Here is a 23,694-nt window from a genome sequence, read left to right on the forward strand (position 1 = left end):
CCGGGGGATAGATGGTAAATGGGGAGTGGCACTCACAGTGGCACTGCACGTGCCTCCTCTCTGGGACCAGGGAGTGGGTGGGTGCGTGGACGCAGAAAGGAGGGCAAAGAGCAGGCCCATCAGTGTATGCGGCGGACCACAGCCCGTGATGGGAAGGTCATGGGGAAACTCCACAGACAGTACCTTAAACCCTTCACAACTTTTTGAGTTCTCACCTCGAGGAGAAATGAAAATGCCCAAGGAGCACTAAGTAAGAATTAGGTCCAGAAAGAACGTTTTGGCACTGACAGTTTACAACGAGGGAAGGAAGGAAGGCTGTGTGGACAGAGCCGCCCGCAGCACCACGTAGCCCCTCCACAGGACGCTTATAGATCAAGGGGCCGTGGCGACGAGGAGACCAAGCCCAGCGAAGGCAAAGAACTTATTATCCAAAAGAGCCAAGGGGCGCCTGGGTGGCTCAGTCGTTAAGCCTCTGCCTTCGGCTCAGGTCATGGTCCCAGGGTCCTGGGATCGAGCCCCGCATCGGGCTCCCTGCTCGGCGGGAAGCCTGCTTCTCCCTCTCCCACTCCCCCTGCTTGTGTTCCCTCTCTCCCTGTCTCTCTGTCAAATAAATAAATAAAATCTTCAAACACACACACACACACACACACACACAAAGAATGGAGCTGGGAGTGTGCACCTGTGTGCTGCAAACCACCCCATCTGTCAACACTAAACAAGCACATGGGGCCATGGGGCCACCTCTGGGGCTGGGACTGTGCAGGTCTGCATCGTCTTTGGCCCCTGAGCCCAGGGATCCTGGACACTCCATCTCAGCACTACTCTGTCTTGACAGCAAAGCCAAGTCCTGTAACTTTCCTGACCTGGAAACCTCATAATTACTAGAGTTTCAGGAAACAAATGAGAGCAGATGGCTTGCCTCGCTTAACGAGAGGGGAGCTGTGGCACCCTGGAGGCTCCGGGAGATCCCACAGACCCCTGCCCAACAGGGGAGGAAAAGCCGAGAACACAGCCCTGTGCTCGTGGGGCTCCCACCTTTCTGGTGAAGTAATAATGAGGCACTTCGATCCCCAGAAGATTCTGGTAGGCGGGAGGCCGGGGGAAGCTGTCCTGGAGCAAGAAGCCGTGCTCCTCCGTGATGAAGAAGGACAGAATCACCACGTCTGTCTGTGAGAGAGGGGAAACAGTGCTGTTTCTGGTTCGGTGATACAATTTTCTATCTGGCATCTAATCCCCATTTTCACGGTCAGGATGTTTACACACAACAGAGAAGAAAGGATGAACACGTGAACAGTCTTATACAGATAACCCACCTCCCCCTTCTGGAAGGATGAGCCTCATGCAGTCTGAGAGCTGCTAGACCCTTCTCACGGACGGATTTTCTTACAGCAAAAGCTAATCCTTCCCATCCTGGTTGGTGACTGAAACTAAAGAACTCTTGTGTTTTAAAGTTTTTCTGTTCAGTTCCTTGACTCTGATATAAAAATCAACAATAGGGACACCTGGGTGGCTCAGTCGTTGAGCGTCTGCCTTTGGCTCAGGTCATGATCCCAGGGTCCTGGGATTGAGCCCCACATCGGGCTCCCTGCTCGGTGGGAAGCCTGCTTCTCCGTCTCCTGCTCCCCCTGCTTGTGTTCCCTCTCTCGCTGTATCTTTCTCTGTCAAATAAGTAAGTAAAATCTTTTTTTTAAAATATTTTATTTATTTATTTGAGAGAGAGAGAATGAGAGATAGAGAGCACAAGAGGGAAGAGCGTCAGAGGGAGAAGCAGACTCCCTGCTGAGCAGGGAGTCCGATGTGGGACTCAATTCCGGGACTCCAGGATCATGACCTGAGCTGAAGGCAGTCACTTAACCAACTGAGCCACCCAGGTGCCCAAAGTAAGTAAAATCTTTAAAAAAATAAAAATAAAAATCCACAATAGCAGAGGAGTGCCTGGGTGGCTCAGTCAGTTGAGCGTCTGACTGTTGATTTTGGCTCAGGTCATGATCCCAGGGTTGTGAGACAGAGCCCTGCATGGGGCTCCGCACTCAGTGGGGAGTCTGCTTGAGATCCTCTCTCCCTCTCCCTGCTCACATGCTCACTCTCTCTAAAAATAAATAAATAAATCTTCTAAAAAATTAACAATAGCAGAAAGATTCTCTCCTCTGCTTTCAAGGGAGAAGAGACACAGAGCCAAGAAGACGGGTGCTCTGCTGGGTCCTGAGTGTGCGCTTTGGAGTAGCAGCGCCGTCCGCAGCACCTTCTGAACGGGAACAGCAGGAGGTCGAGGACACCAGGGCCTCTCCTTGCTTGTGTGAATTCCTGCAATTTCGCATCATCTTCACAAGAGCCCTAAAGAGGTATCTGATCGGAGTGCCGGGAAGTGCCTTTCACTGGGGATCAGCATGCGCCATCCTCGCTTGCCTGGGGTCGTCACTCTCTACCGTGAGAAAACTGCGCACGGCTGCTTCTCGCTCCTAGTCACAGAGATGCCACCTCTGTGCGTTTTACCACTCAGTGTTTCAGAGCCAAGGACCGGATCTGCTTCTCAAAGCCTCGGGGCGTGGACACTTGACTGCTGATAATCTTGGGGCCCCCACTCTCACCACCCTGCGAGGGAACTTCCTTTGGCAGGGATACAAGTCCGCTAGTGTTGGTGGGCTGGCTGCCCCTGCTGACTTACTGAGAACCTATCACAGATGGGGAGGCACAGCCAGCCGCTGGCTTTTGCAGGGAGTGCCAGACGTTCCAACAGCACGTGTCTGGAAAGTGTCAGAGTCCCGGACCCTACTGGGGGAAGGCATGCCCTGCAGAGCCAGGGAGTCTGGTCAGGGTGGAGGGCAGGGACTGGGCAAGGAGGCCAATGCAGTGGGAATTGGCCTGTTGGAGGGAAGAGCAAGAAGTCGGCTGACTCAGCCCCAGGACACGCCCCCACCATGGCTCAGCTCCATTAACTGTTTCGGTAGCGGGCTCTGCTCTGGAGGGAAATACACAGCACTTGATGTAACAGGAAAACCGAAATAGGACAGTCTGAGTGAAACCAGACAGAGAAGTCTGTGCCAACCCTGAGGGGAGACGCAGGCCACACGTCCTTGAGGTGGCACTCTGCTCCACGGGCACCAACTTCCCTCTAACTTCCTCATAAACCACGTCAGGAGATTGCAAACCTGCCGAGCCCCCCCGTGACTAGATACAAACGCGGTGCGGCCACGGTACCATGGGGCCTGGGCTGTCCTCGGTGGGCGGCTTCTTGTCCCCAGGCTGCAGCTGGGCTCCTGGCGCTTCCCGCACGGCCTCACATACAAACAGCCTGGGCTCACTCTGGTCCCAGAAATGGTTCACGGGAATGAGATCCATCAGTCTCTCATCCACAAAGGCATGGCTCCTGAAAGAGAAGGCCCGTCCTTAGTCCTGAGAACTGAGAGGAGCATCTGTGTTCACAGCCTCTGGAAATGCATGCCAGGGACCTGGGTGAGCATCAGCAGGCTGGTGGGCATTGCTTAGGCTGGTGGCTTCGGAGCCCCTCCCCACAGCACGGTGCACCCAGCCTGCCTGAGGTGACTCTCAGATTGAAGCAAGTTGGTGAAAGAGGCCCAGTGTAGTCTTGTTGGACAGCGTGTGATGTTTTGGCTCTGAAGACTCCATGGAGGGCTCTTGCCAGGACCAGTGGGTGGACCGCGCACCCTGCCAGGATGATGTGTGTGTTATGGGGCCCATGCTGCAGACAGACAAGCTGGGTCTGGAGGCAAAGGAAGGGTCAGATCTCAGAAGAGGACAGGCATCTGAGGGGAGGCTGTGCACTGTCCCACCGCCACAGGAGAAGTGACAGCCTGGGCTCCATGTGGCTCAGAGGTGGAGGGTGGAGGGAAAGTGTGAGTCTAAGACACAGTTCAAACAAGGAAAATGGGATGAGTCACAGATGGAGGGACTAAGGGAAAGGTTAGCTGCGAGGTTTCAGACCAGACAACCAGGGTGGAAGAGCAACCAGGGTAGACAAGAACAGTTTCTGGGGAATGAGGCTCAGGTGATGGCAAGAAATTCCAGTGGACATTTGGAGCCAGATCAGCAGAAGGAGGCTGGGGAGAAGTGAGGGTGGGTGTGTTCAGGTGGGACCACCAGCAGTGGCCAGTTTAAGCCACCAGGGGAAAGAAGGTTCTGGAAAAGGATTTGAGCTGGGTAGGGAGGTGGGGGCTGTAACAGAGCAAAGGAACAGACTCCGGCAAGGCCAGCCGTGGCCTCTGCTGCTGTGCACTCGGTGCAGGTGCTGACCACAGCACCCACCCCGAGTCCTGAGCAGCGCCCGTGGCCCTCAGGCATCACTTCCTGCAGAACCAAATGTGAGTTCTCGGCAGAGCAGCAGCTACAAACACGAACTCCCTGAGAGCAACCATTATTTCTCTAGAAAGATGATGTCGACCCATGCGGATGCCCTCCCTTCCCAGGCGCTGACAGAGCTGAGTTACCACCACACTCACCCTGAGATTGAACCATCGTGCAGCCCTGGCCGCCACTGCCCTTCCAGAAGCCCAGTTCTGCCAGGTAATTCCAGGGCCTCAGAGGCTCAAGTCCATCCCAAATGCCCGGGCGTGTTGGCCCTCCTGCCTGTTCTGAGCACTGGTAACTACTGAGGTCCCTGAGGTCTGAAGTGTAACTCAGCAGGCTGCCTGGAAGCTGACCATTAACTGAGTATCAGTGTCAGTATTTTTTCTTTTCTTTCTTTTTTTTAAAGATTTATTTATTTATTTATTTGAGAGAGAGAGAGAGAGAGAATGAGAGATAGAGAGCACGAGAGGGAAGAGGGAAGGAAGCAGACCCCCCGCTGAGCAGGGAGCCCAAAGTGGGACTTGATCCCGGGACTCCAAGATCATGACCTGAGCTGAAGGCAGTCGCTTAACCAACTGAGCCACCCAGGTGCCCAGTGTCAGTATTTTTTCAATGAAATCCTACCAAACCACAGTCTTACTTCTTGGTCTCTTGGCCATTAAAGGGCAATGTCTCCCTCTGATCAATTTGCCCCGTCTTGAAGTCGAGGATGGTCACCGTGTCCATTTCCACATCATAGAAGCAGATTTTGGAATCAGGGCTGTTGTCCGCCTGGGGGAAGAGAAAATGGAGCTCACGGTACCACCTGGCTGACATGCCACAGGTTTGAGAACAAGTGTCTGGTGTCCATGACCCACCGGCCAATCTGGCCTTCCTAAGTGGACATCGACTCACTTTCATCCCACTGAGACCACTGCTCAAGCACTACTTTATAATTTCCAAGCACTGAAAACAAGTTCTAACATGTCGTGAAGGCCCAACTCTAGCTGTCCAGCTGTGGCCAGTGCTGACCTGAGTGCTGTCATCCTTGCTGAGGGGGACTGACCACAGGCACGGGGGGAGTCCAGGTCCCAACAAACCAGCTCGGCTGCTGGGGTAACAAATGCCAGAAATTCGGGGAGACTGTTCCAGGCTTTATTCTAGGAGACCGTGGAAGGCTAAGGGGGCCTGAGTACTTAAGAAAGGCCAAGAAATGAATTTGTCAACATTTTAGACAGAAGATACCGTAAGCTTAACAGCAGCAGAAGGATCACAAAATCATCAACAGGTTTGAGTACCTATGAATATGCTTCTAGTCTCCGGGAACACCAATAGCAAAATGAAAGACAAACAACAGACCAGAGACGCGTCAGCAACACTCAAGGCCCCAGCCTCCTGCCCCAGACCCTGCCCCCCCTGAGAATCCAGACCCTCCTTTCCCAAGCACACTCCCCACCCCCAGGGGAGTGCTCGCAGGGCTGGGGGGGATGGTGGACAGCTGATTTTCACTGCAAGCTCCCTTGTGCTACCTGAACTTCTTTTGTCTTTTTTCCTTTCACCAAGGGCAAGAATTCCTGATGCAAGGAGAGGCATTCTCGTCCTTCACTGTCACTGCATGCTGGAGAAGCAGGCCTCCAGGGCCACTCGTCACTGCGCCGCCCCCACTCCTGCTGTGCATTCACCCCAGCACCATGGAGATGGTGCTACATCCCAGGATGCTCTCGCCCTCTTCCCCACTGCACGCCTGGCTTTTGGTCCTGTGCACGTGTGTTCTGGCACCACCCTCCAGCTGCCTGGATCAGTGACTTGGGACTGCCCGTCCTCCCCACGTCCCGTCCCGGTGCTCAGGCTGACAGGACTGCTCTTATCCTCCCGAGATCCCCATTTCCAGCCAGACTCCCCTTCTGAGACTCAGGCTTGTTTTTATAGGCCCACGTGCTGCTCTGAGATGCCTCAAACTCAACATTGAAACAGGACGTCCCATCATTCCCCGCAAAGCTCCTCACCAGGTTTCCCTTTCCACCTCCACACTGCTTTGAGGGGTAGAACTGTCCTTGCACACATGAGCCAGTCCCAACCCCCGGGACAGCTGCAATGGGTACCACCACTGAGAAGCAATCCTAGAAAGATACTACATTATGCTCCTGCCTCGCCCCTGCACCATGGTTGGTGCCTGTGTGATGGCCCACTGACCGTGCCAGAATCGGCCTCGCCCCTCTGCCACAGACAGCGGACCCTTGGCCAAGCCAGGCTCTGCCACCTGCTTGCAGTCTCGGTGCCTCTGCTGCTGCCCCCCTGCTGCATGCTTGCCTGGTGGGTTCACAGCTCCTCGGGAAGCCTCCCGACCGGCGGCTTGCCAGGCACCACATGGCACAGTTTGACTCGTTCTTAGATGGGTGTCTGTTCATCCACAGGGAGGGCTGAGCTCTCCTGTTTAACCACTGACCTGTGCCCACAGTGCCCAGAGAAGGGCGTGGTTCATGGAAGGCAACCGGTAACAAGATTGTGGATGAATGGATTCACGAGCAAACACCTGTGGGCGGCAGGGCCCACTGCCTGTAGAGCAGGACGGACATGTGTACGTCAGTGCCCTTCAGAATCTACCCTCTAGCTGTCATCACGCCTTTAGTTCTCTAAGTCAGAGCTCAGAGGTCCTTGCAACCCCCTCAAGCCCACAGAACACAGCTGGCTGACGAGAAGGGATAGAAAAGAGAAGAGCTACAGAGCCCTGCAGAGGGAGAACTGCGGTTTCAGAGGAATTAGGGACTGGGGACACATGGGGGCTCAGGCCTCGTGGCAGAAGGAGAGGTGGGGCCGCAGAGCTGTGTGCGAAGATGGGCACAGCCCGAGGAGGATGGCGGCCCTGGGAGAGCAGCCGCCGATGTGCACCTACCTTGCTGAGGAGGATGCTGATCTTGCTGCCACTGGCGTTACACCTGAGGGAGGCCATGCCCACTGCGCCTGGGATCAGCGAGGCCAGGTTCTTGTCGCTGCAGTGCACTTTCGCCTCTCTGCAGGGGGGACACAAGGGTCTCAGGGCGAAGCACAATCCCGTCCCTCGTCCATTCACCCTCCCTGCATGCGGGCGGCTCACAGTGCCAGGACCGGCTCTCTGAGGGACTGCAAACCTTCATCCACGGGACTTGGGACTCCTCAAAGGCCCAGGGGTGCTCACTCTGAGGGTCTGGACACCTGGGAGAGGGGCCAGCTCAGAACCCAGGGCTAGCTTAAAACTTTTAAAGTTTTTAAATTGAGGGGCGCCTGGGTGGCTCAGTCGGTTAAGTGTCTGCCTTCGGCTCAGGTCATGATCCCAGGGTCCCAGGATCAAGCTCCGCATCGGGCTCCCTGCTCCATGGAGAGTCTGCTTCTCCCTCTGCCTCTCCTCCTACTCGAGCTCTCTTTCTCTCTCAATCAAATAAATAAATAAAATCTTTAAAAAATAATAAAATAAAATTTTTAAATTGAGATATAATTGACAATAACATCGTATTACTTTCAGGTGTAAACAAAATGATTCAAGATTTGTCTGGGTGAATTTTTAAAGTTCCTAGGTTTACTAAGCCAATATGAGTATGTATCCCCCCTACTCTTCTGACACAAGAAGCAGCCGCTCTGCACCCAGCTTCCCTCGGTTCGTCTTGCCAGAACGGGCTGTTGTCACACTTGCTACACCTGCGGAGAAACAAAACTGCAGGTAAGCAGCCCCCGCTTAGCTGGTTCTGGCTTGTTGCTGCTGCTACGAGCAGTGCTGGCTGGGCAGCAGTGGCTCATCCGATTGTTCTCAGTGAATTCCCATTTCCTCCTTGTTTCCCTAACATCCTCTGTCCCAGGAGCCTCTCCAGGCCTCATGTGATATTTCACGGTCCCCTCTCTTTCAGCTCCTCTGGACTGGGTAAGTTTCTCAGACTCCAGGCTCATGTGCACATCTCCTGCCTCAGTCCTAGAATTTTTCCAAGGAGCCTGGTCCTTCTGATGGAGAATGCTATGGAAACCCGCATCCAGGTGCCGGGCGTGCTTGCTGCCTCTCGGCCGCTGCACAGAGCCAGGACACACGCGTGGACTAACTGCCAGATGTACGTGTATCTGACCTGGCTGTGTCTATATTAAGCTAAACATGACTTCCACTCAACCCATCACCATGTGGCTCCTCTCGCCTCCTCCCCCTGCTTATCTGTCACCTCCTCCCAACAGAGAAGTCCCAGCTCCCAAAACCTGCAACAGCTATTCAGTCCTTCACTTCTGCATGCCTGAGTGCTGGTGTGGGCCAGTCATCCCATGCCCTGTGTGGGGGAGCTCTGTGGACTGCAGGGAAGCACTGTATGCAGTCCCCCAGCCAAGTGTCAACAACGCTGCCGATCCCCAAAGGGCTGGGGTCAGCACCGCCTCTCCAGGGAGGCTGTTTCACACATTTCTAGCACACTTAGATTGTTCTTTCACATTCCATATTCCATCCTGGGATCCCCTAAAAATTTTTTTAAATTTGCACGCTTTTTAGGGTCACTTTGTGTTATAAAGTTCTATGGGCCCTGACAACTCAGTGCCTTGTATCCACCAAATAGAAAATTTTACCATCTAAAAACTGCCCTGCTCTATGTGCCCAACTATACTCCTGTTTGCTCCCTCCCCCAGTATACAAAGATTAAGAATTTATGCCAAGGGGTGCCTGGGGGGCTCAGTTAGTTGAGTGTCCAACTCTTGATTTCAGCTCAGGTCACGACCTCAGGATCCGGAGATTGAGCCCTGTATGGGGCTCCATAATCAGCGTGGAATCTGCTTGGGATTCACTCTCTCGCTCGCCCTCTGCCCCTCCCCCCATTTGCTCCCTCACTCTTTCTCCAATAAATAAAAAAATATTTTTTAAAAAGGATTTATGCCAAAACATAAGGCGTTACAAAAAATTTAGTGGAATGAAAAAAGATCAGTGGAATGAAACGGGAACATGAACAGGTTTCCAGCTCCTATCCATTTTCTACACACCACTTTGTCTCCTAATTTTTTTAAATATTTTATTTATTTACTTGACAGACAGTGACACAGCGAGAGCAGGAACACAAGCGAGGGGGGAGCGGGAGAGGGAGAAGCAGGCTTCTCGCCGAGCAGGGAGCCTGATGCGGTGCTCGATCCCAGTACCCTGGGATCATGACCTGAGCTGAAGGCAGATGCTTAACAACTGAGCCACCCAGGTGTCCCATCCTGACTAATTTTTAAAATGTGCACAGGCATCCCTCACTTTAGTACACGTCCAAGATAACTGCGTTCTTTTAACAAACTAAAGGTCTCTGGCTACCTGCACTGAGCAAGTCAATCAGTGCCATTTCTCCAGCAGCATTTGCTCACTTGGTGTCTGTCACATTTTGGTAATTTTTGCATTATCTCAAACATTTTTATTATTGTATTTGTTATAGTGACCTGTGATTAGTGCTTACAATGTGCTGGAAGTTTACATGATGGTTACCACTGTTTAGCAAAAAAGGAATTTTTTATTAAGGCATGGACATTTTTTCAGACACAATGTTACTGTATATTTAATAGACTACAGTAGGGTAAAAACATGACTTTTATAGGTACTGGGAAACCAAAAAATTCATTTGACTCATTTTATTGTGATATCTGCTTTACCAAAGTGGTCTGAAACTGAACCCACAGTATCTCCAAGGTAGGCCTGCACTTTTATTTAGACAAAAATTGTACCTTCGGGAAAGATCAAAGCTTTTGAAATGAGCCAGGTCTGTCCCCACAACCAGGAAATTTCCGCAGACGTCGAGGAAGCATGGGCTCCCCTCTGCCTCAGCGAACAGTAAGAGCTGTTTCACGGTCCCCTGAGGAAAAGGAAAGAATTAGGCTTAAGGAAAACAGCCCGTGCAGCCTTTCACTTCTGTTAATGAATGTTACTCACAGGTAATCTTGTACACACTAAGCCAAAACTCAGTGTTTACTGATGGCCCAGTGTGCTTGTCACCGTCACACCAGGCTTCAAGACCCCACTGTCTTCAAGGTAAGGGCCTTCAGTCCAGACAGCAGGCCCTCCTGCCTCATTTCCCACTGCTTCTGCCTCCACCAGTGTCAGACACCAGCCCCTTCCTCAGCTCCGGCCCCGTAAATGAGCCCCCCATGGGGTGCCCGTCCCTCACTGCCCCAGTGGCATAAAGCATGGGGGATGAGCAGAGCTCCCCTTTCCCGTGTGGAGAGAAGTCTCGTTAGAGAGCTGGAAGGGGTACAGCAGCCGTCTAGTGTCATCTCAAAGGAGCAACAACAAGCGCGGCTTGTGTGTCTACGTCCTCAAGAGCTCCCTGCTGGGAAGAAGGGTCTGGAAACGCAGTCCAGGCTCCCAAATCCCGAGTTACTGTACGTTGCCGTACACATGCTGGCATTAAATTACTAGTTATCAGGGACCCATATTCCTTTTAGTTAAAAAATTAACAAGAAGACTTAACTCCAGGCCATCTGTTGTCAGAGACCCTCAAGGCCAGCCACCCGGGACCCTCAGTCGCAATGTTTCCCAGCAGGCCATTCTCCCCTTCCCAGTATGCCCTTCACCCTTTCCCAGCAGTCTGTTCTTCCTTTCCTAGTATGTCTTTCCTGCTTTCTCAGCATGTTGACATTCCTGTGAAAATTAATGAAAGGAGACCTCATTTAAAATGAACTACCACGGCCAGCAGGGGGCGCTCTCAGCCCTACCACTCCTGGTCAATTACAGACCTAACAGGAAGCGAGGCCCTTTGCAGATGAAGGAAGAAGAAGGAAGCAGGAAGCTTTCCTCCTACCCCAGCAAGAGCCCAGCCAATGAGAAACCCCCAACTTAGAATGCCCGGTTTACTCCAGTGGACTTTCAGTTTACAACAGCCCTTCCAACTTGCCACTCTCCTCCTTGGTTTTCCAGGCTTGCTTGGTTATTTGTCCCTATTGGATGAGCTTCCGTCCTCCAACTGATTTGATGAGCAAAGTCCTCAACTGATGCTGGCAGATCCCACAGTGCATGCCCATCAAGATTAAAACAGATCCCTCAAAACCTCTCCCCAGAACAAAACCCTCTAAATACAGATGGCTTTCAAGATTACATAATAGATTACAAGGCTCAGGGCCTCATTATCCCCTGCACTAGACCCTGTAGCATCCCCATTTTACCTGTGAGAACAACCAGTGGCTGGGAATGGAGGTCTGTTGAGGACCTGTGAGCAGTAACTAACACTGTTGCCCCTCAGCACCCAATGATCCCAACCCTCCCACACTACCAACATCCATTCCACGCAAAACTTTCACCACAGTGGACCTCTACAGTGCATTTTTAGTATTCCAGTTGATAAGGAGAGCCAGGAGTGCCCCTGGTTTCTCCGAGTGTTTCTCCGAGCATCCTTCTTTTCACAAACCTTAGAAGCTGATTTGGATGATACAAAGCTTTCTGCAGACTCTAGGTTGTGACAACATGTAGATGATTTGTTTTGCTCCTGCTGCTCAAACCTCTTCACAGGAGACAACATCCACCTGTTAAGACTTTTGCTCTTAGGGGCGCCTGGGTGGCTCAGTCGTTAAGCGTCTGCCTTTGGCTCAGGTCATGATCCCGGAGTCCTGAGATCGAGCCCCACATGGGGCTCCCTGCTCAGCGGGAAGCCTGCTTCTCCCTCTCCCACTCCCCCCTGCCTGTGTTCCCTCTCTCATTGTGTCTGTCAAAAAAAACAAAAAAAAAACAAAAACAGACTTGCTCTTAAAGAGACAAAGTCTCCAAAGAAAATTTGCAGTTTGCTCAAACTCAGGTCCGATGCTTTGCGCATCTGATCTCAGAACAAGGACGACATCCGGATGTGGATGAAACTCCTTGTGACTGCTGAATGCTGCCAGATCACCCTTGGACTCCCCAGGACCATTTACAGGACACCCCACTGCTCATTTTCATGGTTTACTGATGGTTTGTATTTAAAGGAAGAAAATGGTAAACATTATGCTGGGTCTGCTATTGCAACTCCCTGTGAAGTCATCAAGGCTTTGATGTGTGAAGTGCCAGTGACTTCAGCCCAAAAGGCTGCTACATGCCCATACTGGAGCCTGTACCCCAGCCAGGGTAAAGTTGCAAATATTTATACTGACAATCAGTAGGCCTTTGGGGTAGCTCATGATTTGGGGATGTTAAGGAATCAACAAGGTTTCCTTAGCTCCAATGAGAATAAAATTTAAGATGACTCCCATGTCCAAAATTTATTAGCTGCCATACATTTTTTATTTTTTAAGAGACAGTGGGGAGAAGGGCAGAGGAAGAGAGAGAATCTTCAAGCAGACTCTGTGGTAAGCGCAGAGCCCAACATGGGGCTTGATCCCTCCACTCTGAGATCATGACCTGAGCCGAAACCAGGAGTTGGACGCTTAACCGACTGAGCCACCCAGATGCCCCTAGATTCTACACTTTTGCCAGCAGCTCTGGCTATTATTAAGGTTCCTGGGCATTCAAGACTTGACTCTCTGGTGGCCAAAGGAAACCACAGCAGGAGACTGATAGCTAGACCTCTGTCATTTTCCAAAGGGATGTTCTTTCAAATGACAATTTGGAAAAACTGACCAGAGATGCCCTACAGTTGGCCCCAGAAAAGAAAGACAATGGTGGAAATCTAACAACTGTGAGTTTGATAAAAAGAAAACTCTGGTTTGGACCAAATAACAATCTGGCCCTACCAGAAATTCCAAAATCCTACTACTTACCACCGTTTATGTGTTAAATCACTGCTTTACTGACAAAATGATAGCGTTCATGAACAAACACTGGTGGAGAAATATTAATGAGGCCACAAAAATTGCCCACCTCACTTGCCCCGCCTGTTAAAAGTATAATCCAGAGAAACCTGTTCATACAAATGGATTTCATAAAACTCCCCCGTCTCATGGATATGCATGTTTTGGTCATAGTCTGTATGTTTTCTCACTGGACTGAAGTTTTCCCTTGCAAACAGGCCACTGCTTCTTCTGTGGCTAAAATTCTGTTAGAAAACATTACCCCTACCTGGGAACCCCCTCTCAAACTACACAGTGATCAGGGAGCCCATTTTACCAGGTGGGTGCTTCAGTAAGTCTGTCCTGTTTGGCTGGTTTTCCAGCACTCATTGTGCATACCACTCTCAATCAGGGTTAGTTGAATTCACTAACAGCACTATTAACACTCAATTGTTAAATTGTGTAGAGACCCTCCAACTATCTTGGCCTAAAGCACTACTGCTATTGGTCCTGAATTTCAGATCCACCCACTTGGGAAGGCATAGGCTCTCACCCTTTGAGTTAGTCACAAGACGTTCCAATGCACTTGGCCCCTACCTCCTTGACCCACAGTTGATAAAGGGAGATGCACTTCAATATTGTAAAGGCCTGATTGCCTCTATTAAAAATGACCATGCTTTGGTAGCACAATCTTTCCACAGTGTGCTCCCAGGAGACAACAACTTTAGATCAACCTCACAGCAACATGGAGATTTTGTCTGTAAGAGATGCCTCCAGAAAGATTCTCTTCATCCTCACTGGAAAGGTTCTTATCAGCTACTGGTCATCAACCTTTGTGCTGCCAAACTACAGGAAATAGACTCTTGGATTCATGGGACACATCTACAGAAAGCCGCAAGCCCTGACTGGCCCTACACGCCCTCTGGTGACCTAAAGGTACAGATTTCCTGGAATTGAAGCAGATGACATCTGATGAGACCACTTTCCCCAGATGTCCAGCCCAGGCCTGCGTGCCTTTTCCTCACTGCTGCTGCTTCTCTCTCTTTCGTGGAGAGAGATGCTCTTGTCTGCATTTCTCAAGCCCTTGAGAAAGAGAGAACCTCTCCTGTCTGTGGCCTTTCAGTAACAGCCTCATTACTATTCTGCGACAAAGTCATCTTTCACTCGTTTTTCCTGAAGGCTTAGAAGGTTCAGAATTTACAAAAGTCTTTCTTTCGTCTGAATTACCATCCAAATTCATGGTATCTGAATTCACAACTTGATATGCTGTATTGAGAACGCATGTGGTTCCACACAGTTCTTTTGAAATAACAATACTGTTTTAAGACATCTTTGAAGTTTTGCTGTTTTGCAAAGAGTTCACCATCTATTGCTTCCTTTTAATATTTGCACTGGTTCTTTGCAAATGCACTAAGTTAGTTCTTTCAGTGTGCTCTTGCAGTCTCCACCATTCTGCTCTCACGGTTGCTTTAAGTGGAGATTTTAGGAGATGTACATGACTCTGGGCTTGCTTTCACAGGGAGACCCTTTCTCGCCTACGTCAGAATACATGCCAGTAAATATTTCAGTTGGCTTTCACATCTGGTTCTGGTCCATCATACAATTTGGCATTATCACGTTACTTACTGTTTTGTATCATTATTTTTAGGTTTGTATTTTGTTACCTCTTCAAACTTTTTAAAAAATGATGTACCCAATAAGGAGATGCTCTCTAACTCTTACAACATTGGAAAGATACAAGTTTTATGCGGGAGTACCTGAGATTTTTCTCTCTCCTGACCTTCGTTGTTACTCAAATGTGGCCCTACGTGGTTTGCGTCAAGCAATGCACTTCGCCACCAAAGTAGGACATAACAACATGGAAAAGTCCTTCCTGGCACTGAGGAACAACACCAGTAAATATGGAAAATGTGATTTGATCAGTGATGCTTTCAAAGAAAGATCTTGATCAAGAAGCGGAAATGTGAAACTTAATAAAGGGAAACCTCATTTAGAAAATGGAGCCACGAGGCCAGCAGGGGGCGCACTCAGCACCACCACGCCTGGTTGGTCGCTGACCCAACGGGCAGAGACCCACCATTCACACACTTATACGCAGATGTTTTTGTTTTTGGTGTTTTTTTTTTTTGGATACAGTACTGTAAAGGTATTTTCTCTTCCCTGTGATTTTGCTTTCTTTCCTCTGCTTTGCTTTATCGTCAGAATCCAGTATAGAATACATATAACATACACAGTACGTGTTGACCACCTGTACTATCGGTAAAGATCCCAGTCTCCAGATTTCTGGGGAGTCCAGTTATATGTGGATTTTTGACTGCATGGGGGGTCAGCACCCCTAGCCTCCAGGTTGTTCAAGGGTCACCTGCGCTATCCCAGCAGGAGGAAGGAAGGGTTCCTCCTCCCCCAGTAACAGCCCAGCCAATGAGCAGCCACCACACTTGCAGCTCCCAGCTTACTCCAATGGACGTTCTGTTTACAACAGCCTAGCCGCCCCCACAGAAGCCCCTCCTCTCCGGGATCCTGCAGACTTGCTGTGGTTTTGCTGTAGCTTGCTTGTCCCAGACTGCAATTCTCTCCTATTCCCGGATAAACCCATTTTTGCTGGTAAAATAACTGGCAGTTTTATATTTAAGGTTACTAGCCCTTTCCCCACAGGTTGTTTGCCCCACGGCCCTTCAGCAGGGCCTGCAGGTTGCCTTGCTCACAGAGCTGCGCCCTTCATGGGTTGTTAACATGGCCCTCCCGGCCTGGGCTGTATGTCTGCAGCAGATGTCCCCGACAAGTGTCAGCAGCAGCGGGCTCTGGCCTCCTCCCCTCCAGCTTCCCTCCCACCTCGAATAGGCTGAGGACCTCAAGGGGCCAGCAGCCCACCCCTGCCCCCAGCCCCGGCCCCCCTCGCACCTTCCCCCAGGATGCTGTTCCCCACATCAAGCCTCTACTCCAGGACCTCCCCCAGTGGCACTTCCCACCCACTGTGAGCCCCATCAGGAAGAACTCCAGGGAAGCCACTTCAGGAACCGTGGCAGGGAGGATGAGAAGCATGTGAGGTACAAGGACACCATGCATGCGTACGGCAGCCTCCAGAAACCGAACAGTGGATCCTAGCAAACAACTCAGAGACAGACAAAGCAGTCACACTAAGAGCTGAAAACAGGGCCGTGAAGGTTTTCCCGACCTTGACACAGAGCCCTGCTGCATGTACTGGGTTGAGTGGTGGCCCCCAAAAGATACATCTACCTGGAACTTGTAAATGTGACCTTATTTGGAAAAGAGGTCTTGGCAGATGTAATTAAGGATCTCAAGGGGAGACCATTCCAGATTAGGGTGGCCCTAAATCCAAAGACAAGTGTCCTTATGATACAGAAAACAAGAACCAGACACAAGGAGAAGGCCAGGTTAGGACAGAGGTGGAGATGGAGTGATGCATTTACAAGCCAAGCCATGCCGGAGCCACCAGAGGCTGGAAAGCACGGGACAGATGCTCCCTCAGAACCTCAGAAGGAGCCAACCCTGCCCATACCTGGATTTCGGACTTTTTATCTCCTAAACTGTGAGAAATTAAAGTTCTATTGCTGTAAGCCACTGCATCTGTGGTACTTTATTATGGCAGGCTCAGGAAACTATCACACCCCATCAGCCCCCCGGTTCCTATGGGCATCAGGGATGCCGGCAGGTGGGGGCCTCCTACTCCTTGCCACCAGGGGGAACAAGGCTGTGTTCAAGCTGGTCACCTGCAAGGCCCATGCTGCTCCCGTCCCGGACTCACCCTCAGACACGTGCAGGGAAAGGCCTGTCCTGAACTGATGGGCAGTGAAGATGGAGCAAACTCCAGCAAACATGGCCTCCCCTTTCCTAACCTGAGCGCTCAGGGTCCAGCGATTCAGTCCTCATCACTGCATGAGGCCCTGGTCCGCCTCCCCATCTCACAGGTGCCAGCAGTTGGTGCACCAGCTAGCCCAGAATCCAGTGTGACGAGCAAGCACCTGGCGGGGGGACTGTGACCTGGCTGCTGAAGTCAGTAAGTGGCTCTGGCTTGATTTAGAGACGGCCTTTCAAACTGTTCTAGTGGCTTTCATCTCCAAGCCCACTCACTCCAGAGCAGTGATTTACCTGCCACGTTCGAACTTGAACTCGGTTTGGCTCCACGGTGTACACATTTTCCTCGTGCATGGCTAACACCGGAGATTCACACAGGAAGGTTCCTAGGATGAGAGAGGGACATAATGCGACAGCGGCCCATCTCTTCATGATGCTCAGACAGCGTCATGAGGGCTGCGTTTTCTGCATCCTGTATATGAAGAGAGCGAGGCCCTGAGGCGCAGGGACAGCGTGCAGGCCTGGGGCTGGTGTAGGGACATGGCCCCAGGCTCCCCGCCCTGCTCACGAGCCGCCGCCTCTCCCGTGTGACTAGCAGCAGGGCCACGGCGGCGCTGCATCTGTGGTCTGGGGCAGCACAAGTGTTTAGACGGGTGTCTGTTCCTCTTAGTGGGGGCTCTAGAGGCCACGAGCCTTAGTCTCTGTGTCTAGACGGGTTCTTTTCTAGCCAGAGATGATCACACACGATAGGAAATACTTCAGCACCTGCTGTGCTGTCCTATGGAGGGGATAAGTTCATCCTTGGCCTGGGGCGTCCACACTGGAGATGACATTAATTATAGGCATAATACAAGGCAGAGCAGGAAAAGTGTGACAAGAAAAGTTTAGGCAATGGGGGCGCCTGGGTGGCTCAGTCATTCTGCGTCTGCCTTTGGCTCAGGTCATGATCCCAGGGTCCTGGGATTGAGCCCCGCGTCAGGCTCCCTGCTCCGTGGGAAGACTGCTTCTCCTTCTCCCACTCCCCCTGCTTGTGTTCCCTCTCTCACTGTCTCTCTCTCTGTCAAATAAATAAATAAAATCTTTAAAAAAAAAAAAGAAAAGTTCAGGCAATGAAGTGTTAGAGGAGAAAAGGAGGGAGGGGATAGGGAGAGGGGTGACCACCAGTGGAGAAACACCCCCAGGGAGGCGAGAGCTTCTCCGACAAACCCACAGGGGGGAGCCCCCTGGAGCACACGATGACCGGTCCTGTGGGGTCAGCATGGGTGAATGGAAGAACTGTACAGAAGGACTGTTGGCCAAGGGGGCTGTTAAAGTAGGCTGCACGTGACCCCTGGAGCTATCAGGTTCTGGTCCCTGGAACCTGTGAATGCTAGTATATGGCCAAAGTTGGGAAGGTGTTGAGATGGGGAGATTATCCTGGATTATTCAGGTGGGCTCTAAATGCAACCACAAGTGCCCCTATAAGAGGGAGGTAGATTTCAGACTGGAAGAAGGTGACAATGGAGGTAGATGCTGGAACGATGCAACCTGGCCAAGGATGGCCAGCAGCCACCCAACGCTGACAGAAATGAGAAACAGACTTCCCAAAGCTCAGGAGGTGGAGCGGCCTGTCGATGCCTTGATTTGGCCCAGAGAATGTGAGTTTGGACTTCTGACCTCCACAGCTGTGAGGCAGTAAATGTCTGTCTGGTTTGTGGTCACTGATCCAGCAGCCCCCGGCCACTCCCACAGGCACGCACTGAAGAGTGAGGGTCATGGCGGCCCACTGGGACAGGAGGTGGAGGCTGACGGAGCACCTCTAACGATCTGTCCTCAAATCTCCAGACAGAGGCTGGCCTTGGTCAAGATGGCATGGGGCTCACTGCTCTGCCTGGTCTGGAACAAGTTCAGAAGCTGGGTGGGTAGCAACCCCCTTCCCTGGGAAGCACTGTGGTGGTTTATATTCCTTTAGCCTTATTTCTGGCTGTTGCATTGTCCTGGGCTTCTCGGCCACCTTGACTGGCCTCAGTAGGGTGATGCCCAGCGGCACGGCCAGAGCACAGGCATGATTGACATGAGGGGCTCCTGGTGGCCCTGTGCCAGCCCCCTGCCCACACCACAGGCACCAACACCCCCCCTCAGATGGTCAGAAGATAAAGCAGGGTGTTGTGACCCCCCTCCTAAGGGACAAGACTCCCACCTGCATTCCGTAACGTGGTTCCAGAAGGCTCAAAGACCACCACCTGTTTTCCATTCCAGACAGCAATGGCATCCTAAAAAGAATCACGGAAATTAAAAGGGAACCTGCCACTTGCACCCCTTACCACCCTGAATGACCCAGACAACTGGCCAGGTCTTTTGTCAACCCCAGGCCACCCTTGCAGTCACCTTGGTGGCGAACACCCCGCGGACGTGCATGTCTGTGCGCAAGCTGTGCATCACTCCCGTGGACAGGAAGGACACGCTGAGGGAGCTTGGGGACATCTGCACCACAGCCACTTGCTGGTGGAAGTGTGAGGACATGGCTTGCTCGCTGAGGATCACCACGGAGGTGAGGTTGTTCACCGCCAGAAGGCTCTTCCGGGAACCCCACTTCATTCCGTGCCAGAGACAGAGACAGAAGTGTGAACAAGGAGAAGGGAGGTGCAGGCAGGAAAGTGTGACACACACAAGGACTCACCAACCATTTTCCTAGCACTGCTTCTTCTCATTGTGTAAACTGATATAAAAACTTATAAGCATAAAATATGTACTTTATCGAAAATTTTAAAATACTGACACCCAAGTTGTAATGCAGTGGGCAGATGCTTGTATGTCTGTTCTGACCCGTTGTTAATTTAGAGATGTTTATTTTTTATAAATGAATAGCAAGTTAACATGATGTATTAAATTATCCGGCTCTCCCCTGGTGATGTAAAATACCACTTTCATAATTTCATATTAAACTTCCAAATCTATCTCAATCTGCTCTGCATTCCACTGATATGTTTATCCATTCCTGAGTAAGCATGTACTGTTTTAATTGCTATAGTTTCAAGATATATTCTGGTTTGTGATACAGAAATGTTCTGATTCTCTATACATTCTTTCTTCAGCCATGTGTCCTCCCAGAGGAGTTTATTTTGTTGAATTCTCCCAGAAAAAAAAAAAGGTCATTCTTTTTACTGGATGTACATGTAATCTGTGCATTTACTTGGAAAGAAATAACACTTATAACACTGAGGCTTCTCTTAAGGAAAGTATATATTTGTTATCATGTACTTGGTTTTTCTTTTACGTCCTTTAGGAAAATTAGTGCAGCTCTTCCTATTACTTCAAATCTGAGAAAGTTTTTTTTTTTAATTTTTCTTTAAGGTTTTTTATTTATTTGTCAGAGAGAGAGAGAGAGACAGCACAAGCAGGGGGAGCGGCAGATGGAGGGAGAGGGAGAAGCAGTCTCCCTGCTGAGCAGGGAGCCTGATGTGAGACTCAATCTCAGGACCCTGGGATCATGACTTGAGCCGAAGGCAGATGCTTAACCGACTGAGCCACCCAGGCGTCCCTCAAATCTGAGAAAGTTGTACTTTCTCTGCAGATCTGATAATATTCTATGCTATTTTTAGCCATTTATTTACCCTAATTAAGGCAATTAAGATATTTAGATTTTTTTAAGATATAATTAAGATATTTAACTCACTAATTCATCCAGAAGCTATTTTTACCTATGGCCTGAGATGAGGATCTAAAGATAGCCCCCAAAGTGCTCTATGGCACCCTCAATGATTTATGAGGTACATCTTCCTCTCATGACTCGTGTAGGGTTAAGAAGATTCTGTCTCAGAGGGTTACACACAGCAGGTCTGAGAGACAGCCTCCAGGACAGCAGGGGAGCAGCCCCGAGGAGGGAACAGGCAGAACTGGAGAAAAGTATGAGGCAACAGCCATCTCGCGCTCTAGAAATTGGGCGTGAGGCAAACAAAGCAACACTTATTCAGGAAAATCTGCTAAATCCGGTAAGAAGAGCAGTGTCTGTGGTACCTGAGCCTCTAGACTCTCTCCCTCCTGCCTCCCAACTCAGCGTGCAGGAGCTCCCCCTCAGTAGGTGCAGCCAAGAGGTCGGCTCCCTGTCCAGTGCCCAGTCAGGCCTATGGCATCTCATTCCCCCAGCTCCATGCTGCGAGGGGAAGGGTCCCTTGGGCTCACAGGGTGCCTGAGAATGCCGGGACCCCACGCCCTGGCCCCAGCTTGCTCACACTACACAGGCTCACAGAGCAGGGTATCATTCCAGAGAGGTAGCCACCATCCCCACTCCCAAGCTCTGGAGCAGTGACTCAGACTGTCTTCCCCAAGGGGAGAGGCAGTCCGTAGGAACAGAGAGTTCTGACGGGCTCCCCAAAGGAAGTGACTTCATTTGAAACACAATGTGGGTTAAGTCCAAGCCTAAGGATGCTCTTGAAGAGAGTGGAGGCTTTGGTGGTAAGCATCAAGAGGAGGCTGGAAGCTTCATGAGAACTATAAGCTCAACAGCAGGCCAGACCACTGACCAAAGGGAACTGGAGAAGGACATACCTAGGAGAAGCCTTCCTGGGTCAAAACGAACCTTAAACACTGAGCTCAAAGACCACACCTGCCCAAATCTGGGACTGGACTGTGGGGCAAGCAATTCTCTGGGTCACTGGAAAAAACAACAGAGCCACCAACCCAGGGGAGGTTGACCTGCAGAGGCAAAAAGCTCAACAGATCAGGGAGAGGACAGTCAGGGAGCCCCCATAGCCACTGCTGCCCAAGGGGGACCATCCACATGCCTGAGGTCAGCCCTCCAAGGAGTGATGTCAGAGGCTTCACACGACAAGGGAAAGAGACGCCACTACAGTGGTCCCTCGGGTCACTAAGCAAATAAGCAAACAGCGGCCACAAGCCCTAGAGGTGAGTGCAGCAAGAGGATCACTATTGCAGGGTTGACACATAATTTTATCTAAAATGTCCAGTTTGCAAAAAAAAAATTCGGAGCCAGGGAAAACAGGAGAGTATGATATACACCCAGGAAAAAAAAGCAAGCCAGAGAAATGGCCCAGAAGGCCGAGATGTCAGATTCCACAGATGAAGGCTTCATAGTAGCCACTATAAACATATTGAAACAATTAAAGGAAATAACACTTAAAGAAGGAAAGGAAGGTGTGATACATCGTCTCCCCAAATATGGACCACCACCAGTGAGACAGAATTTATAAGATAGAAAGCACAGGCTCAAGAGAAATGAAATCATACGTCCACAAAGAAATGTGTACTCAAATGTTCACGGCAGCAGGGTTCACAAAAGTCCAAATGTGGAAACAACCCAAGCGTCCGTGGACGGATGGAAGGATAACAGAAGGCGGCCGGTCCCTGCCCCAGGCGCGGCTCAGCTGCAAAAGCAAGGCTCTGCTGCCACGTGCAGCCACGCGGATGAATCTGGAAAACACGATGCTCAGGGACAGAGGCCAGACACAAAAAGCTACAGATTTATGCCTCCATCTCTACAACACGCCCACAATGGGCAAATCCACAGAGACAGAAAGTAGAGGAGCGCCTGCACAGAGGAGGAGCAGAGAGCAGAGGGACTGCGGACGTGCACACGCTTCCCTTCCAGTGCTGAAAATGGCCTAAGAGATATGGTGAGGGGTGCAAAACTGTGAACGTACTAAAAGAAAAATTGGTATGTTACAGATCTCGATAAAGCTGCTCTCAGGGTAGACAGGAGCCAGAGATAAAGGGGATGGGTACATAGGTAAGATACAGATGTCCACAATCACAGACCCACAATTCTGAAAGCCCAAAGGCCTTTGGGACTATTTTATTGTTGTTATTTTTATATAGTCTTAAGGTGCATAACTGACAAAAAAATTCAAAGACCATCACTTCCTCCACTTTTGCAGGGCAGAGGGTGAGAGTGCCCAGCACCCTGGTGGCTCGTACCTTTATCTGTGTGATGTTGCCTTCAAGCTCAGTAGGGGTCTGAAGGGTCCACCTGTCCTTGCCCTCTGCCGCTCGGCTGCTCTGGGGGCCTGGCAGCTTTCTCCACATGGCTACTCGCCCCTTATCGGTACCCGCTGCCAAAAGACCTATGGGTAAAAACAAAGTTCACAGGAAGTGAGTTGAAGGAATCTCTTTCCTGACCATGGCTCTCAAACATCCGGGCATCAGCCCTCTGCCCAGTGGCCTCCAGCTCCATAGCTGCTCCCCCATGGGAAGAGGGTGAGTGTGTATGTGCTGGGGGTGTTGGTGCTGTTTTCTCTCAGTCTCCCACGAGAGCAGGGGCCTGTCTGCCTGGTCAGTGCTGCTTCCCCAGGGCTAGTGTGGCACTTAGCGCTCAGCAGGCACAAAATAAACGGTGTCTGGCTCATCTCCTGTTTCTCTGTCCTCCGCGCGTGTATGTGTGTGTGTGTGCATGTACACACACACGTGTATATAGGCACATACACATACACGGGTATTTTTAATGTTTCCCACACATTTTCTCGCAGTTTCAGGAGGGAACAGAGGTCAACTCACCCTGTTGAGCAAACTCCCTGAACTTCGTGTGTGCAAGCAAAGCTTTACTGTCACTTTCTCGTTCCCGAGCGACTCTTTCAAGTGACTGACAGTCACCACCAATTCGCCATTCTTTGAAGGGCTGCAGTCATGTCATCATTTTGCAGCCCCCAGAGCAAGGCCTAAGGCTGCTTCCCTCCCTCTCCTGCACCAGCCCTGAGAAGTCTCACCTTTGGCTTTACAGTAAGAAACACAGTTTATATTCTCAGCTTTTTCGAAACCACACTTCTCCTCTGGACTCAGCACGTAATTCTCTCCGCCTTCTAAATCCCAAAATCTACAATGAAAGGAAGACAGCTCCCTTCAGGGGCCACATCAGTGTGCTGCTCTCAGCCACGAGGGTCCCGCTCAACTGGCAGAGCCCTCAGG

The 23,694-nt window shown here is 50.8% G+C and overlaps 1 protein-coding gene across 5 annotated transcripts in view; it reads right to left on the reverse strand.

The window, feature by feature from the left end:
- The window catches only part of IFT140 (intraflagellar transport 140), a 79,826-nt gene that overhangs the window by 37,699 nt on the left and 18,433 nt on the right, over positions 1 to 23,694 (reverse strand). For all 5 annotated transcript variants that reach the window (XM_027610693.2, XM_027610691.2, XM_027610692.1 and 2 more), the window contains 10 exons: positions 23,496 to 23,602; positions 22,711 to 22,856; positions 19,165 to 19,368; positions 18,977 to 19,049; positions 17,092 to 17,183; positions 9,976 to 10,103; positions 7,178 to 7,295; positions 4,946 to 5,076; positions 3,199 to 3,367; positions 1,036 to 1,167 (listed from right to left, as the gene is read on the reverse strand). In XM_027610693.2, coding sequence (XP_027466494.1) covers positions 1,036 to 1,167; positions 3,199 to 3,367; positions 4,946 to 5,076; positions 7,178 to 7,295; positions 9,976 to 10,103; positions 17,092 to 17,183; positions 18,977 to 19,049; positions 19,165 to 19,368; positions 22,711 to 22,856; positions 23,496 to 23,602 — 1,300 coding nt within the window. The remainder of the gene's footprint in view (positions 1 to 1,035; positions 1,168 to 3,198; positions 3,368 to 4,945; positions 5,077 to 7,177; positions 7,296 to 9,975; positions 10,104 to 17,091; positions 17,184 to 18,976; positions 19,050 to 19,164; positions 19,369 to 22,710; positions 22,857 to 23,495; positions 23,603 to 23,694) is intronic.

Source organism: Zalophus californianus, chromosome 10, assembly GCF_009762305.2.
Source record: "Zalophus californianus isolate mZalCal1 chromosome 10, mZalCal1.pri.v2, whole genome shotgun sequence".
Lineage (NCBI taxonomy): Eukaryota > Metazoa > Chordata > Mammalia > Carnivora > Otariidae > Zalophus > Zalophus californianus.